General features: G+C 37.5%; 1 protein-coding gene across 1 annotated transcript in view; it reads right to left on the bottom strand.

Annotated features, from left to right (window-relative positions):
* The window catches only part of Emcn (endomucin), an 85,082-nt gene that overhangs the window by 28,096 nt on the left and 40,761 nt on the right, over positions 1 to 16,225 (bottom strand). Inside the window, exon 4 of the mRNA XM_005357330.1 lies at positions 10,999 to 11,106. Coding sequence (XP_005357387.1) covers positions 10,999 to 11,106 — 108 coding nt within the window. The remainder of the gene's footprint in view (positions 1 to 10,998; positions 11,107 to 16,225) is intronic.

Raw genomic sequence — 16,225 nt, 5'->3', positions numbered from 1 at the left:
CTGGGATTAAAGGCGTGTGCCACCACCGCCCGGCCTTTTTTTTTTTTTTGGTAGAGCTATTTTTATATATGATCATCCACTTCTATTGAAAAATAAGTTATGAACAATTTCCATTGTATTTCTCTGTCAACTGACAGTAAGGCAGTGGGCATGAGATTATTTTTGTTTTTTCTACGCTAGGCCTTGCGACTAAGACTATTATTCTGCAGATGCGTCCTGTTTGTGCCCACAGCATATGATATCAAATAGCTAGCCAGACAAGGGGGAAAGCTGTGGTCAAATCCTTGCCTATAATGTCATGGGGAAATGGCTTAGATTATAAAGTAGCATTGGCAGCTTTGGCAATCAGACCAATTAATGATTTCTAAATTGTAGATGATAGAGGTTAGCATTGCATGAAATTGAGTCTCTCCAGTGGTTGGAAGGGAACATTCAATGAAGATGTTATTTCCTGTCAGTTTAATATTCGTGGGGATACTATGCGGATGCAATGTGTGTATGCGTGCTTGCACATGTGTGTTCCAGCATGTGAAGGTGTGCTTGCCCACGTATATGTCTGCAGAGTCCAGAGGTTGATGTTGAGCGTCTGTCAATTGTCCTTCACTTGAGCTTTTGAGACAGGGCCTCTCACTGGTTGACCTGGCACTCATCGATGGCTAGATTGGCTATGCAGCAAGTACAGGGAGCCTCCTGTCTTTGCCTCCCAGCCCTAGGTTAGAGATGTACACAACCATGCCTGGCTTTTCACGGTGCTGCTGGGGATCTGCCCACAGGTGCGCATGCTTACACAGCAGCAGACTGTTGACTTGCTGAGCAATCCCCTCATCCCAGGTTTTATCTTACAACAAATCTCTAGGTCAGTTCTTCTCAACCTTCTTAATGCTTGGCCCATTACTCCAGTTCCTCTTACTGTGGTGACCCCCCAACCATAAAATTAATTTTGTTGCTACTTCATAACTGTAATTTGGCCTCTGCTATGGATTGTAATGTAAATATTTTTGGAGTTAGAAGTCTGCCAAAGGTGTCGTGACTCAGAGAGGTTGAGAACCATTGCCCTAAATGAACATCCTGAGGCCCTAAGAAGCTTCACAGATGGCCAAAGGCCACAACACAAATGAATGTTTGTACTTAATTTTTTTTCTTATCTAAGCATTTTAAATTGAGCATCTTTACTCATAACCACCAACCAAACTTTCTCTTGGCATGATCAGAGACACCATGGTTTTATTTTATTTTATTTGAAGACAGGTGTGGTGCCTTGGAGAAAAAAGTCCTGGGTGTGGCTCATTCGCGTGGTCAGATAGAAGTACCTCTGAAATGCCTACCAGTTATTGTGAAATCAGCTCTTCTTTTATATAACAGTAAACACCACACTAAACCATGAATAATTATGTGACAAGGGAAGAGGAAGCAGTGGAGGATGGGAAGGTCAGAGGCACTGGGCAAGTCCATTACAGGGCCTGTGAGTCACACCTATATCTGAGAAAACAGCTGAACACTCAGTTGTAAAGTTACTGAAAACATTAGGGCACATTTCTGAGATTTTTTTTTTAATTGTAACTCAATTGAGCAAAGGTCCAAGTGTAGGCCATAGTTTCACGTCACAATATCAAGAGAAGGGAATTGGGATTTATAATAAGATTGGAAAGAGACATCCTATAAATGGCCAGAACTTAGCAAGAAAAGAAGACCATTATTCCCTCTCCCTCGTATGAATTCTGACATGACTGAGGAAGGAATACAGAACAAGTTTATGGATTGATGATCCGTTGCAAATCATTATGCAATAAGGAAATTTACTTGCTAATCTATTTATCGTATATAAGTATTATCATTAATAATCTATACATAACTGTTATGCATTTTGATTTCCAGAGGCATCAGTCCACAGTTACTTGGCCATGTTGCTTTGAACTGTGCTGAGGTGGTGTGCCGTGATGGGACATAGAGGAATAAGCTGGCAGAGGCCATTTAAAGCAAAACCATCCATAAATGTAACACACCATCATGAGGCCAGAGCTTTCACGAGCCAATCACCACCCGAAATTCCAAGCTCTGCCTACTGCCCAGTGAAAACCAAGCCTTCAAGATAAGTGTTTTGGGGGACACCTGTGGGACCCAAGGACCCAAACCACAATAGCACAGGAAATGAAAGAAGTGAATGTCATATTTTCAGCACCTTAGTCCTAAACTGGAGACTCAGAGTGAGAAGATTAGTATGTTTCCATGTAATACCTGTGCACTTCATGTGCTGGCTCACAAGAATCACTGTTATTGGCCTTTCTTTTGAATCTCATACCAGTGCCCAGGAAGTTAGTCCTCCATAGAGATGGCGAGTGTGTAGCAGCAGAGCTAGGTGCACTGAAGGCTAACACAGGTCACTGGTCTGAGATGTGTTTCATGGTGACACCCTCCAAAAGTCTTGTGGATATGGGATCTCTGGGAAAGGGATCTATGAAATATAATATATCTAAATTCTTGTGATGGAATTCTCGTAGATTAAAGTAGGCTTTGGATCCCATACCAAATGTCTTGATAAAACTGAAAGCATAGACTCCATGGAGAGGGGAACATGAGGAGAAACTCATGTATAGACACGCAGACAAAAGGTGGTATGGAGGGACAGAGTATCTGTGACACCACAAGCAAGTTCTATCCAAGAAAGGCCCGCAGTCCCCGGAAAGGAAGTGAGATCCGATTCCCGGCCTCTAGATGGAACCCTGATGCAAGCTGGATTAGAGACTTTCTGACACTAGAATTGTGAGGTGATAAATCTCTGTGGCATGAACGTCTTCCATATTTAGGCCTTTTTATGGATGAGACATTTTTATATAGCTTGCATGTACATAGCTATACAAAATAGACAAACAAATCATTAATTTTTAATAAATCAGAATAAAGTGGTTTAATTTATCACTCTAGTATATGTATAATTTTTCCATCTATTAAATATGATGACATATTTATACTATTGAGATGCGTGTGCTTGTTTATTTTTTATAAAGAATTAATTCTTTGGTACTGCAAGACAAAGAATTTCTTCAATAGTCTACGGCTGGCTGATGCCTTGGTTTGATAATCATCAGTGCCAAGCCTGCCTCATATAAGTATGTAGTACAAAATGGTAGAATTATGCATAAGAAAACTTCAGAAATTGCTAAAAATTCTGTCCTAATATAAAGCTAAAATTCATTTAATAATTTTAAAAATTAACTCAAGTCAGTAGCTCAAAGAGAGACTTTAGAAATCAAACATCTTAACACAATACCATCTAAAGCAATAGTAGTTTGATATTTGTATGCTAAGAAATGATGGAAGGCTAATATTAAGTCTTTTCCTCATAAGTAGACCATCATGATTCTTTAAGGACTTTGTATGTACAGTATTAACACAGTAATGGCAGTCCCTGCCAAACTAGCCAAACTAGGGTGAAGGAAGCACAAAATGTTTCACTGGGACTAAGAATAAAAGCTTTCTTCAGTGGGACAAGAAGGCTAGAAGTGCTTCCAAGCCTCATGAATGAAGGAAACCTGAAGTTACTCACCTTCATTCAACTAACCCAGGGACCACAGACAGGTCACACACAGATGTTGCCATCGTGGATGGACTTATTCTTCAGAGGGAAGAAGTGGTAACCTGTTGAGCACACTGGAGTTCATCTGGACTCCATGACGTACTTATTACACGGTATTCGTTAGCTGCCCACTAGCTAGTAAAGTCCTTTCATTTGCCTAGTACAGACATTTAGTGTCACTATGCACCTGTTAAAGCCTCTCTGAATATAAATTAATTAATGGTAACTTTTCAAAGTTGGCATAGTCATTCATTTATATGTTGTGGCTTCCATACTGAAAGTTTGTTTTTTTTTTTTTTAAAATAACTTTTCAGTTTTGTTTTATTGAAAATGTTTGGCAGTTTTCATCAAGCTTCTTCGGAACTAAGTTTTCTAAATTTCAGCACTCCAAATAATAAGTCACTTTTCCTCTCAACATACACTATCTGTTTTCAAATAGAATACTTAAAATGTCAGGTTCGCGGGTTTTATTTCACAACCAAGAATTCTTGGTTGATAAACGGCCATCTAAAATCTGGGCAATTATAAACGGAAAGTAGTTCATGTTTTGTGGTAAAGGGCATACGTTCTTAGGGCATATGCTCTTTATGACGTCTTTATCCTACTGAAGACATGTGTGCCCATGATCCCTTTACTTAGCAAGAGCCTTAGGTTAACATGAAGCTTCTCAGAGATTTCGGTCTATGCAATCCGTCATCTAAGATGTCAAAGTTTAGATTTTTTTTTTTGTACAAAGTACTGATGAAATGTTCAGCGTGCTGTACTGGTTTGGGCTAAATGACACCATTTAAGCTATTAAGTTATGATGTTAACACAGTCCAAGCAATGTTGGGTTATCTTTCTTTATTTTTAAACTACCAGTCAGTCAGTTTTTAAAGTTTATATAAAAATTCTGTGTGTTGTTGGGACATATTTTGGTTCAATTAAAAGCCTTTACTTCTATAATGGAAGCATTTAAGACATTTTATTTTAGGGAATATAATTTCCGTCATCATTGGACTTAATTTAAAGTTTAAGATCCTGACATTTGCATTTAACTTTCTGTTTATTCTTTTTCCTCTTTTATTGCCTTCCTTTGGATTGAGCATTTAATTAAAAGATTATTATTTTTTAATTATATGTATGCACATGAATCTGTGTATGGGTATGTGCACTTGTGTGCACATGTTGCAAGAAGCCAGAGGAGAGCACCAGATGCCCATGAGGCTGGAGTTAGAGTCAAGAACTGTCTAATATGAGTGCTGGGGATGGATCTTGGGTCCTTGGGACTCAGGACTGAGCCATCTCTCCAGTCCCTGTACTAAGCTTTCTTTTGGGATTTCAAATTTTCCATTATACATCTTGCAACAGTATAGTTACATCTCTCATCTCAAAACGTATGCTATTGCTTACATATATTTATATTGTTATATATAGTTTACATATATTTATATATATTGTTATGTATATTCTTAAAATATATTTCAAGCCTCAAAGGCACTTGTTTTATTTTAATCAAGCAGTTAGTTCTGTTGAAAGGATTAAAATGAGGCAGAAGCTTTTTGTATCTTCTTGTGAGTTTGTCACTCCCAACTCCATTTTCCTTTATTTAGATCTAAATTTCCGTCTGGTGATATTTCTCTCTGGCTGAGTGTCTTTACTCATCATGAAATGTCTCAGCTCTGCACGTCTGTAAACGTCCCCACAGAACACCAGGGTGACAGTTTCCCCTCCAGGAGGGAAGATGTTCTTCGCTGTTTTTTGGCAGGCATTGTTCCTGAAGGAGCCTCGCTGCCTTTTCCCCGTGTTCTTTCACTTAATGTGTTGCCTTCTCCCTAACAACTTGTTTCAAGATTTTCTCTTTAATCTTTGGTGTGGTTTCTTTTCTGTTTCTTTTTTTATTTTGGGCTCATCATGCTTTCCAAATCTACTGGTCTGTAATTTTTAATCATATTTGGGAAATACTTTTCTGTCTACCTTTCTCGTTCTTTTTTCCCGGAGTTCAATTATTTGCATTTGGATCACTGGGACCCATAACTTTTTAAGTTGTTTGTTTCCTAGGCTTTCTTTGTAGCATTTCTCTTCTTTATTTTCTCCCTTGCTTCTATTGCTGTATTATGTCTAAAGCCACAATTTTATATTTTATTATTCTTTGATTTTAATTCACGGATTTCACACAAAAATGTTGAGACTTTTTTGACCCAGGCCATGATATAATATAATAAAGAATTCTTATCCAGAAGAAAATCAATTGCTTCCTGTCGTTGAGATGTGGTGTTCCTTGTGTATCCGTTAGATTAATTGATTTCAACAGCATTTATGGGCTGGGGCATCAGATGGCAACATGACTTCAATCAAATATTTATTACAAAGAACTTGCAAATAAAAAAGTCATTCAGTGAAATTAAACAGATCTAAAGTTTTGGCTTGTTCTTCTTGTGGACTTTTAGGATAATATATAGATACCATCCTATCAGATTGGGGCTCCTTTTCCTCTTTCTTCCAATCTGATTGTTCTCGACTCTGAGTGCTCTATGGGGTAGAAGTAGAGAGGCTGGGCATCCTTAATTCCTGATCATAGAGTGAAAACTTAATGTTTTTCTCTACTAAGTGTGAACTAAATCTATTACTTTGATGGAATTGTCCTTTATATCCATCTTGTTGAGCACTGCTTTCAAGAAAAAGTGATGGATTTAGTAATGTTCCTTCTTTCTGTGTCAATTGTGATGAGTACATTTTATTTATATTTGGTCTCACATGGCAGTTAGTATTTTTACAACTTCAATCAATTTCTGTTCCATGAGTAAAGCCCACTTAGGATCACATGTTATAGAAATATGAGACACCAGACTATGAGCTCCAAACAAATGAAACAATTCAATAAAATGGACTGATAGATCTTTGGAGTGGTGTGTGTGGTCCTAGTTTGATTTTCTGTTGCTATCACAAACACTGACTAAAACATGCTTGAGAGATAAGGGGTTCTTTTTGGCTTACAGGTTCATTATTGATAGAAAACAGGGTAAGAGCTTGAGGCAGGAACTTGGAGAACCGAAGCAGAAAGCTTGGTGCTCACTGGCTTGTTTTCCTTGACTTGCTCATCTACCTTCCTTATATGGCCCAGACCCACCTTTCCAGTGGCGGTACTGCCCGCAGTGGGCTGTAACATATATATTTAGCTAATTTTAGGTACATTTACAATGAGAGCTAGAAGCAAACACAGAGTAGAAAAGCTGGAAAAAGTATGCCGTTTGACTACAAAAGGAATTTGGTCAGTGTAGATGAGGAGTGTGGCTGTGAAGGTGGTTAGCACCAGTAAAACGAATAAGATGTTTTGAGGTTATCTCAAGAATTATCCAGGTGCCACTTACCATAGGACCAAGAGATAAAGATTTTCCAACTCATTTGGAAGCCTGTGCCTGAGAAGAGAGCTGTGAGTTTGCCATGCATGTACAGGGCCATGGGTGTACGTTGCTCAGACACTCTGAGGCCATGGAGGCTAGAGTCCAACATGGCTTCCCTAGTCACACAACTGACACCCTAGTGTTATTCAAGTGATGTTGGTATTGTAGACCTTTGGAGGACAAGGTTTAAGTAGTCGTGGGGGTTTTCACTCAGATATCAAATGAAGGCTTTAGAGTCAAGGCATCATGTGAGACATTTAGAGTCCTTGTAAGGAGCTCAAGGGTAATAGGTGAGGAGTAACTGAGGATGAGTATTGATCCTGAGCTACAGTGGAGACCCCAGAGGCTTAGAGATGTCAGGCATACACTGATGAAAGCTGCGGATGATGAGTAAAGTCCACCTAAGAAAGCCCTGTGGTTTTTAAATGCAAAGGTCATAGGAATAGCAACAACACCTTTTGAGATCCTTTGGAACTCACTTTACCATGGTTTACAGCACAGATGCTGCCCATTGATCTGCAGGGTTTAATGTTTGCTCTGCTGGGTTTCCAGCTTGATCTGCCTATAGTATCCTTCCTTTGCCTCAGTTTCTCCCTTTTGGATTGAAGATGTTCATGCTGTATCCTTGTATCTTGGACACATAGAACTTTCATTTTGATTTTAAAATGTCTCACAATTAAGAGATTGCCTTGAATAACAGTAGACTCTAGATTTTAGACTTCTGAACAATGATGGACGTGTTAAGACTTTGGAAACTCTTGGAGATGAACTAAAATCATTTTGCCATTGTAAGTTGTCCATCAGCCTTTGGGACCCACAGACAAAATGCTCTACTCTGAACATGTATACTCTGAATTTGGAATATTCCTTACAAACTCACTTATTAAACATTAGGTGACCAGCTGGCACTTTGGGGGGACAGTCTCACTAAAGTAAGTTGGTCACTGAGGACATGCAAACTTCTCATTTCATTCTTTTCTGCAATGGGACGAGGAGTCTCATTGCCCATATATCCCCACCAAATACACAGAGTCAAGTATGTGTGGGTTAGCCCCTGCAACACGAGCAAAATGTCCCCTTCCCTTAAGTTGTGCTGGTTAGGTACCTGTCACAGTAATAGGAAAAATAATACAGGATCTAAGAAGCCTAAGAGTAACACATACTCTTAAGTACCATGCCATCCAGTGATGCTGACACATGTAGAAACTGTAGAAAGAGTATATCATATATTTGACATATATTTATTTAGTGTATGATATATTTATTTAAATATATCATACATTTAAAGATTATATCATATATTTATCATATCATTGCTTTGTGATGAGAATTCATAAAACTAGTCTTTTATCAGTTTCCAATCCTATATTTTATTATTTTTTAACAGGGATTATGTGCTGTAAGATCGAGCCCTTGAACTGATTCTCACTGCCTCCCCAGAATGTTGTCGTGCCTACCCCAAACTTTTCCCCATCTCCAGTTCCTATTGTTCTTTTGTGCCTGTGGGTTCTCCTTTAAAAAAAAGAACAAAACCCGAGACCAAGTCTTGCTAAGTTTCGCAGGATGGCCTTGGATTCACTATTCCCCTGGCAGCTTTGACCTTGAGCTCCCCTTGCCTCCCCCTTCTAAACAGCTAGAATTTCAGGCCTGCACTGCCAAACTCCGAAGTGTTAAACATCTTAACATGTCACACGTAAGCAAGCTCACGAAATGTTTTTATTTCTATCCCAGGCCTGTTTCCCTTAGCGTGATGCCCTTCAAGTTCACTCGCACCAGTGCACCATCACACAAGGTATGCTTCTCTTCTTTGTACAGTCTCAGTTCTCTCCAATTTTATCTACATTTCACTACTTTTTCTTTTTTTAAATCTCTCATCTGTTGAAGGGCATTCATGATTGCTCTCTATCTTGGCTATTTTTAGTGTGGTTGCAATAAACATAGAAATAAATATGTCTCCCATACAGATTTAATTTATATATATTAAGTTATATATATGTGTGTATGTATATATATGTATTCCAACACACACATATATATATTCCACACACAAATATATATTCCAAATATATATTCCACATATATATGTAGACTATTTCTATATATGGAATTACCAGATCATATGGTAGTTCTGCTTTTAATTTTCTGAGAAACATCCATATGGTTTTCTTCAGTGTTTGTACTAATTTATATTTCCACCAAAAAATCTACCAAGGTTTATTTTCTTCCAAAAGTCTCATCCATATAATAAAATTCATTTGAAATCATATGAGGTTATATCACATTATGATTTTGAGTGAGTTCGGTTTTTGCCATCTTTATGTTTTTACTGAGAAATATGTAAGTATTTTGTCTATTTTCTTAGTGTTTCTTGCTATTGAGCGAGTTTCTTATATACTTAGTATCATAAACTTATTAAATGTATGGCCATTTCCAGGTCTATTTTTAGTTGATAAAATGTCACACCTTTGATCTTTTTTCTGTTGTTGTCACCTGTGATTTTATGGTCATATCCAGGAAATCATTGCCCAGATGAATATCATGAGCTTTAGCACTGTGATTTCTTCTTGTTGAGTCCATGTCTTTTGAAGATATGAACGAGTTTTTGCTGTTGCTTTGTTATTTGCCCTGTACTATTTATTAGAATTTACTGTGGCCTCTTTGGCCTTGTACAGACAACAGCTTGATTCCAACTGTAAGTCTACCTAAGTCCCGTTCATTTCAACCACCAGACCACCTCTTTGTTAGTTAACCTAAGCTCCACATCCATTCTTCAGCTTCTCTTTGCAGACATCTTATGTTTACGTCCCTTTTATTAGGTTTTCCTTGCTAAATGCCATTGTTTGAAAGGGCATCCTCAACTCCGGAGAAGCTTGCAACATCGCCATCACTTGTTTGTGTCTTACTTTGTTTTATTATGATGAACACACCTTTTTTTTATTATCAGGTTCATATTTACCTTCTAAACTGTTTTTGTCATCGACCGCTAGGCTAATTCTATTGCTAGCATTGTCTAATATACAACTATAGCCCACAGCAAGAGTAATGGTGATATAGAAGTTAGTGAAAAAATTCATGCAATAACCCCACATTTCTTTATAATTTCAAAAGAATGAATTGATAATTTCTGTTTGTAGAATTCTACAACTTTAGGAGCTTATCTTCTACAGACAGAGTGAAAGAATAATGTGAGAGAATAAATGTGATTAAAAAAAATACTGAAAATTATAAGAATATTTTATTTTCATTCCATTTTTTTTGAAGAGGGAATTAAGGAACAAGTCTCATTAGCTCTTCTACCCTAAAGCAATGTGCGTTTGCTCTAGATTTTAGGATTACTTTAGACACAAATACTTTTGTCTTATAAACTTGACCTAAAGAACTATCAGCCATAAAATTAAGGTTGAAGGGAATCGTCGGGGCTCTGCTAGCTAGCATCCAGGGAACAAGACAGATAACTCTGTCATATTATATATATATATATATATATATATATATATATATATATTTAACCAAAATAGTCCTCATGTTCAAACTTGATTATTAAAGCTATGGAGTAAACTTAGAAATTGAGCCCTGTGTGTTCTTGAACTTTGTTCATTGTCAAAAGCACTTTGACCAGTCTATATTCAAGAGGAAATGTCTTTCCTAAGTTTGGAAAAATTGATATAATTTACATCCTTAATATATTGAAGATATTCTCTGTTGGGATTTTCTTCATGTGAATATTCCCAATTTGCATTTCAATTTCTTTCAATGTTATACATTTTCACATTATATCTTAGTGAATTGCTTTTTTGAGAGAATGTTCTAATTTTATCAGAGTTGTGTATTTTGCTGTCTTCTTGAAGACGAATGATTTAGTAAATGATGACTCAGCTTTACTGTGATCTCCATTGGAGCCCATATCATTGTGTCTGTGGACAGACCATAACTTGGAAATCCAGTCAAGGTTGTCAGATTGGCCTTGTTTGATGGGGAGCAGAAGAATGCATTGGAGGAGCATGGGCTGATACATTAACACAGTGAAATCACCATACTTACTTTTGTGCTGGGTACTTGGTAGTGTTGAAGTAACATTTGAAAGAAGATTTGGCACTGTTGTGTTTGTAGTGAGATCTTGGTTCTTTATGACACCAGGAGTTGTTTTCTCTGTTATGTGAAAAAAACAAAAACAAAAACAAAAATAACATCCATCAGGAGTATAGTAGAGAACCAGCAAGTTTCATTAACATTCATGCCCATGTCCATTCACAACCTTCAGATTGTTACAGAAAATATTCAGACCGAGAGTTTGAAATCTCACATTCTAAATGGTCGGCATTAGAATGACGTAGATAATTGCTTCAGAAAGTAGGGTGATACAGGAGTTTCTTGTGTGTTCGCGACAGCTGTTCTCTTACGTGATACTACTAAGTACGTAATCAATGAAAATCATTGTATGCGTGAGACTCAGAGAGTCTGGTAATTTCTCCAGTCACATAACTTCCATGCGAAGAGAGTCATGCCTGGGATCCACCCACATTTGATTAAAAAATCAGTTTACAGAGCTAGTTCCAGGACAGGCTCCAAAACCACAGAGAAACCCTGTCTCGAAAAACCAAAAAAAAAAAAAAAAAAAAAAATCAGTTAAGCACTACCAGAAAGGAGAGGATCTGGAAATGGCAGCAGTTAAAGAGGACACTGTGGTCTCATGCTGCCTATGAGAAAATTTCATGCATGTAGAAGAGCCAGAGAAGTGGGGGGCACCAGGGAAACAAGAGAATCTATTTTATATTGTATTTAGTCAATTTTAAAAGGAAAACTGAAAGCAATGTTGAGCCGAGATGTTAAAAAAATAATACCGGAATAAGTTGACTTTAAAGAACCTATATTTGCATAATTATGTTTGAAATGATCAGTGTTCTTCAGTATTTTCAAAGTTCAGTATAGGGACATGAGACTGGTAGAGAAAATGCATACATGTCAGTCAGTGTGCAAGTTGTGCTGCCTAGATGGGAAATTTGCTGGCACTGTTCAGGAAAGCAGGTTAGAGGATTCCTATTACAGAATGGGATGGAGCAGACATTTCTGACGCCCTCCAGGGCAGGAGGTCTTGGAATTATAATAATAAGCAAGAATCTATGAAGAAAATTCTTAGTGCTTCAAAGGCATTTGTGTTACAGAAACCAATATAATAAATAGTGACAAATACATTCTCAGACAGAGATGTGCTGTTTTGCCCCATGGAACTTCTACTTGTACTGTTGACTGGACAGATGAAAAGTACTTTGGGATCATTATCACTCCTGGGCCACTATCACACCAGAGTCCCTTGCTAGTGCCAGGATTACCATTAACAACCCCTGAGGAGGAGGTACCGGGCGGTGGTGACGTACACCTTTAATCCCAGCACTCGGGAGGTAGAGGCAGGTGGATCTCTGTGAACTGGAGGCCAGCCTCGTCTACAAGAGCTAGTTTCAGGACAGGTTCCAAAGCTACAGAGAAACCCTGTCTCGACAAATCAAAATCAGACAAAAAAAATTTTCACTATAACTTTATATTAAGAGTTTAAGACATTAAAAATTTTTTAAAATCTGAGGGGGGAAATGTGTCATAGTCTCATCTTCACACCACCAGCAGATTGCTCAACAACATTTCTGCAGGCTAGGAGGGAAGAGAAAAAATATTCTAAGGCCTAAATGAAATAAACTGCCAACCAACATTACCATGATCTGCGAGGTTAAGAAACTGAAAGGAAGTGACAATATCCAAAAGCAAGCAAAACCCAAGGGAATTCGTGTCCATCAAACCAGCAACATCGAAGATGCTCATGTCCATCAAATCAGCATCACAGAAGATGTTCAAAGAGATGCTGTTACAGAGTGAAAGGAAGACTGTCACTCTCACAAAGCATGGTCAGTGCACATTCCACTAGAAAAGTAGATTCACACAGGGGGCGTAGAAAGAAATCTAGTGTTACTGGTTCAATAAATTCTTGAACCACAAAATGAATAACATAGGAGAAGAAGAATGTTAAAAGTAACCAGAAGAAAACAAGCCAAATGACTAGCAAAAGTCTCAATAATAGTTTTGAATGTAATTGAACTAAATCCTTCAAGTAGAAGATTTGGATCACTAGAATTGATTAAAATTATAAAAGTACCCAGTAATAGCCCAGCAATTCATTTGGCTAGTTAGGACCCACAAAGACAGAAAGAAAAGGTTTTCATAGAAATGTATGTTCTAATGGCTCCCTTTCCTGAGGGCATTGACCCAATCAACGACCTGTTTCTAGTCTCTTGGTTTCTAGAGGTGCTCCAAGTTAAACGCACAAATGTAAAAGTTGGAAGCTAGGATCCGTGAAAAAGCAAGAAGATAGCACCATTTGTCTTTCTGAACTGGGCTCACTACCTCAGTCATCATGATTTTTTTTATTTTTTTTAAATTCTATGTATTTGCATGTGTTATTCTTTACACCTGAATAAAATTTCATTGTATATATGTATCACATTTTTATCATCCATTCATAAGTTGATGGATAGCTAGACTGCTTCCTTTTCCTAGCTATTGACGCAACAACTTGGAAAAACAAGTATTTCTTTAGTTGGATAGAGAGACCTTTGGATATACTCCAAATGACTGTTCAAATTGGGTTATATGGTAGTTCCATTTCTGTCTTTTTGGGTTGCCTCCCCACTGATTTCCTGGTGTGGGAGGTCCTTCTGTCTATTTGTTGCTTTTATTGGTTAATGAATAAAGAAACTGCCTTGGCCTGTAGTGTGGGAGGAAGAAGGCGGAATCGGAGAGAAGCCATGTGTCTGTGCAAAAGATCGTGAAAAGTGAAAGCAAATCTTGAGCAGAAGAATCAACATGGGACACCTCACTATCTGACTTTAAATACACTACAAAGCTAGAGTGGTTACACAGCAGAATAAGGGTATAAGAACAAACACATAGACTGAGAACAGAACAGAGAGGCTTGAGAAGACTCACTACATCTACCAGTAGCTGATCCTCTACAATGGTACCAAAAATATTCGCTGGATAAAGAACAACCTCTTCAATAAAGAATGTTGGAAAACTAAATATTCTTAAGTGAAAGGTTGAAATGAACCTTACTTTATACTCGGTTCAAAAAGTAACTTAAAATGCGCCAAACAGTTAAATGTAGGATTTGAAATTCTTAAACACACGGGAAGAAAACTGGGAGTGAATCACTTCAAACATTGTTCCAGGCAGTGATTGTCTGGATAGGACCCAAAGAACAGGAAGAGAAGCAAAAATTGACAAGTGAGATGATATCACTTGCCAATTATTTGCGTTCAAAGAGATGATACACAGCAAAGAGATATATAGAACATTTCTAGATGAAAAGCTAAAAACAAGGGTAAAATAAGAGAAGACTCAGGGATGCAAGCCTTAAGACTTGGCTTAGAGAATCACCTGTTTAATATGGAACTTCACAAACTAGAGTGGAACCAGAGGCCATACTTAGTTCAGGACTGATGCTCAGTTACCCCATGAAGAGGTGGAATGGAGGGAATCTTGGGTGCTGTGAAGATAATGTACTTTAAAATGTATGTAGTGGGCCTGGAGTACATGGAGTTAAGGTATGGAGCATAAATGCTAGCAAAGATGTAAAGGTTTGGCCTCTGGCAGCACATGCAGAAATGCTTAGAGTCTTGGCTTGAGGACAGAAAGATCCACACATAGATGAGGGAGGATTATTACCATACAAGCACTGTAATAGTAACACGCTAGTGGGATCTTTTGATTCACACATAGTATGTTCCAGACTTTAGCTAAAGAGCACCAATAATCCAGAGTAAAAGGGGGCAGGCTTAAAGTTGCGTATTGCTTTCATTCAGTTTTTCTGACTACATTCCTCGGATTACAGTGTGCACCTCTGTGGGACTGACTATAACTTGTAACTTCAGAGGTTGCGATGTACTTTAAGTTCAATAAATAAAATTTGGTATTTGAATTAAATTAATTTAAGAATATAAACCTTAAATACCATGCATATTAATGGGATTGCATGCTCTTTTGACACTCATCTATATTGTATAATGTTGAAATTAAGGTAAACATATTTTTTCAAATACTGTCAATTCTTTATGATTAGAAGCTTTCAAATCCTTGTTTTTTTTAATGCAATGTGTTTTGAAACTATATTCATTGTATTGTACCAGAAACTTTTACTCTGCCTCACTGAACTTTTCTCTAATTCTCCCTGTCTCCTCTTCTCCCTAGGCTCTGCTACCTATCATCTAATCTCAGCTTCTTTGACAATTATTTTAGATTCTACATACAGTTGAGGTTGGTGTCATTTGTCTGTCTACTCCTGACTTATTAAACTTAGCAGGGTGCTCATCTCTATCAGTTTAGTCAGGATTTCATTATATTTATGGTTAAACATTATTCCACTGTGTACCTGACTCCAATTTTAGAAGTTCATTATCAGCTGCAGTGCTTTGGGTGGATTCTATTCTTGACCATTGCAAATGGTGCTATGATGAACATGGGCGTACAGAGGTCTCTTTGAGATAGTGATTTCATTTCCCCTGAATGTCTACCCAGCAGCCAGGTTGCTGGATCACATAATTATTACATGTTAATTATTCTGAGAAATGTTTATATGATTTCAGACTACAATATCTACATTAATTGCATCTCTCACCAACATAGTATTTATTTCTGTCTGAAAATAACCTTTCTTAGTGGGGGTAAAGTGGCATCTCATTGTACTTTTGGCTTACATTTGAATTCATAGAATTGTAACATCAAAATAATTCTGATTTCAGTGTTAGAACCTTTGGTTTTGAGTCCATGTTTCTGACATTTTTAGTATGTTGAGCATTTTTACTTGTATAGGGGTTAGAATAAAGTGAATTTAGTATGAAACATGTTTGAAGGAGTCATATCAGCACCAGATTGACAATTTACCCACCCCCTGAAAGTCAACCATTGCTTAGGGTTGAGCAGAATACAAGCGCAAAGTTAACTCCATTATTCTAGAATTAACAATGTTAAATTAGTTTTATACATTTTAGAAGCTGAATTTATTTGGAGAAATAATGAATTTTTGTGACTTACTGTGTGGTTATAACTAATTGACTTCAGGGAAAAAGCTTATTATTTTAATGTTAGAGGAAGGATGATGTGGGAGTGTCATATATCAATCTGTTGATTTCATTGGTTGAGTAATAAACAAACTGCTTGGGCTCATAGCTTAGAACATAGGTGGGTGGAGTAAACAGAGCAGAAAGTTGGGAGGAAGAGGAAGTGA

The sequence above is a fragment of the Microtus ochrogaster genome, chromosome 21 (assembly GCF_000317375.1).
Source record: "Microtus ochrogaster isolate Prairie Vole_2 chromosome 21, MicOch1.0, whole genome shotgun sequence".
Lineage (NCBI taxonomy): Eukaryota > Metazoa > Chordata > Mammalia > Rodentia > Cricetidae > Microtus > Microtus ochrogaster.
The sequence above is the reverse complement of the archived record's forward strand: the minus strand, read 5'-3'. Positions and strand labels throughout refer to the sequence as shown.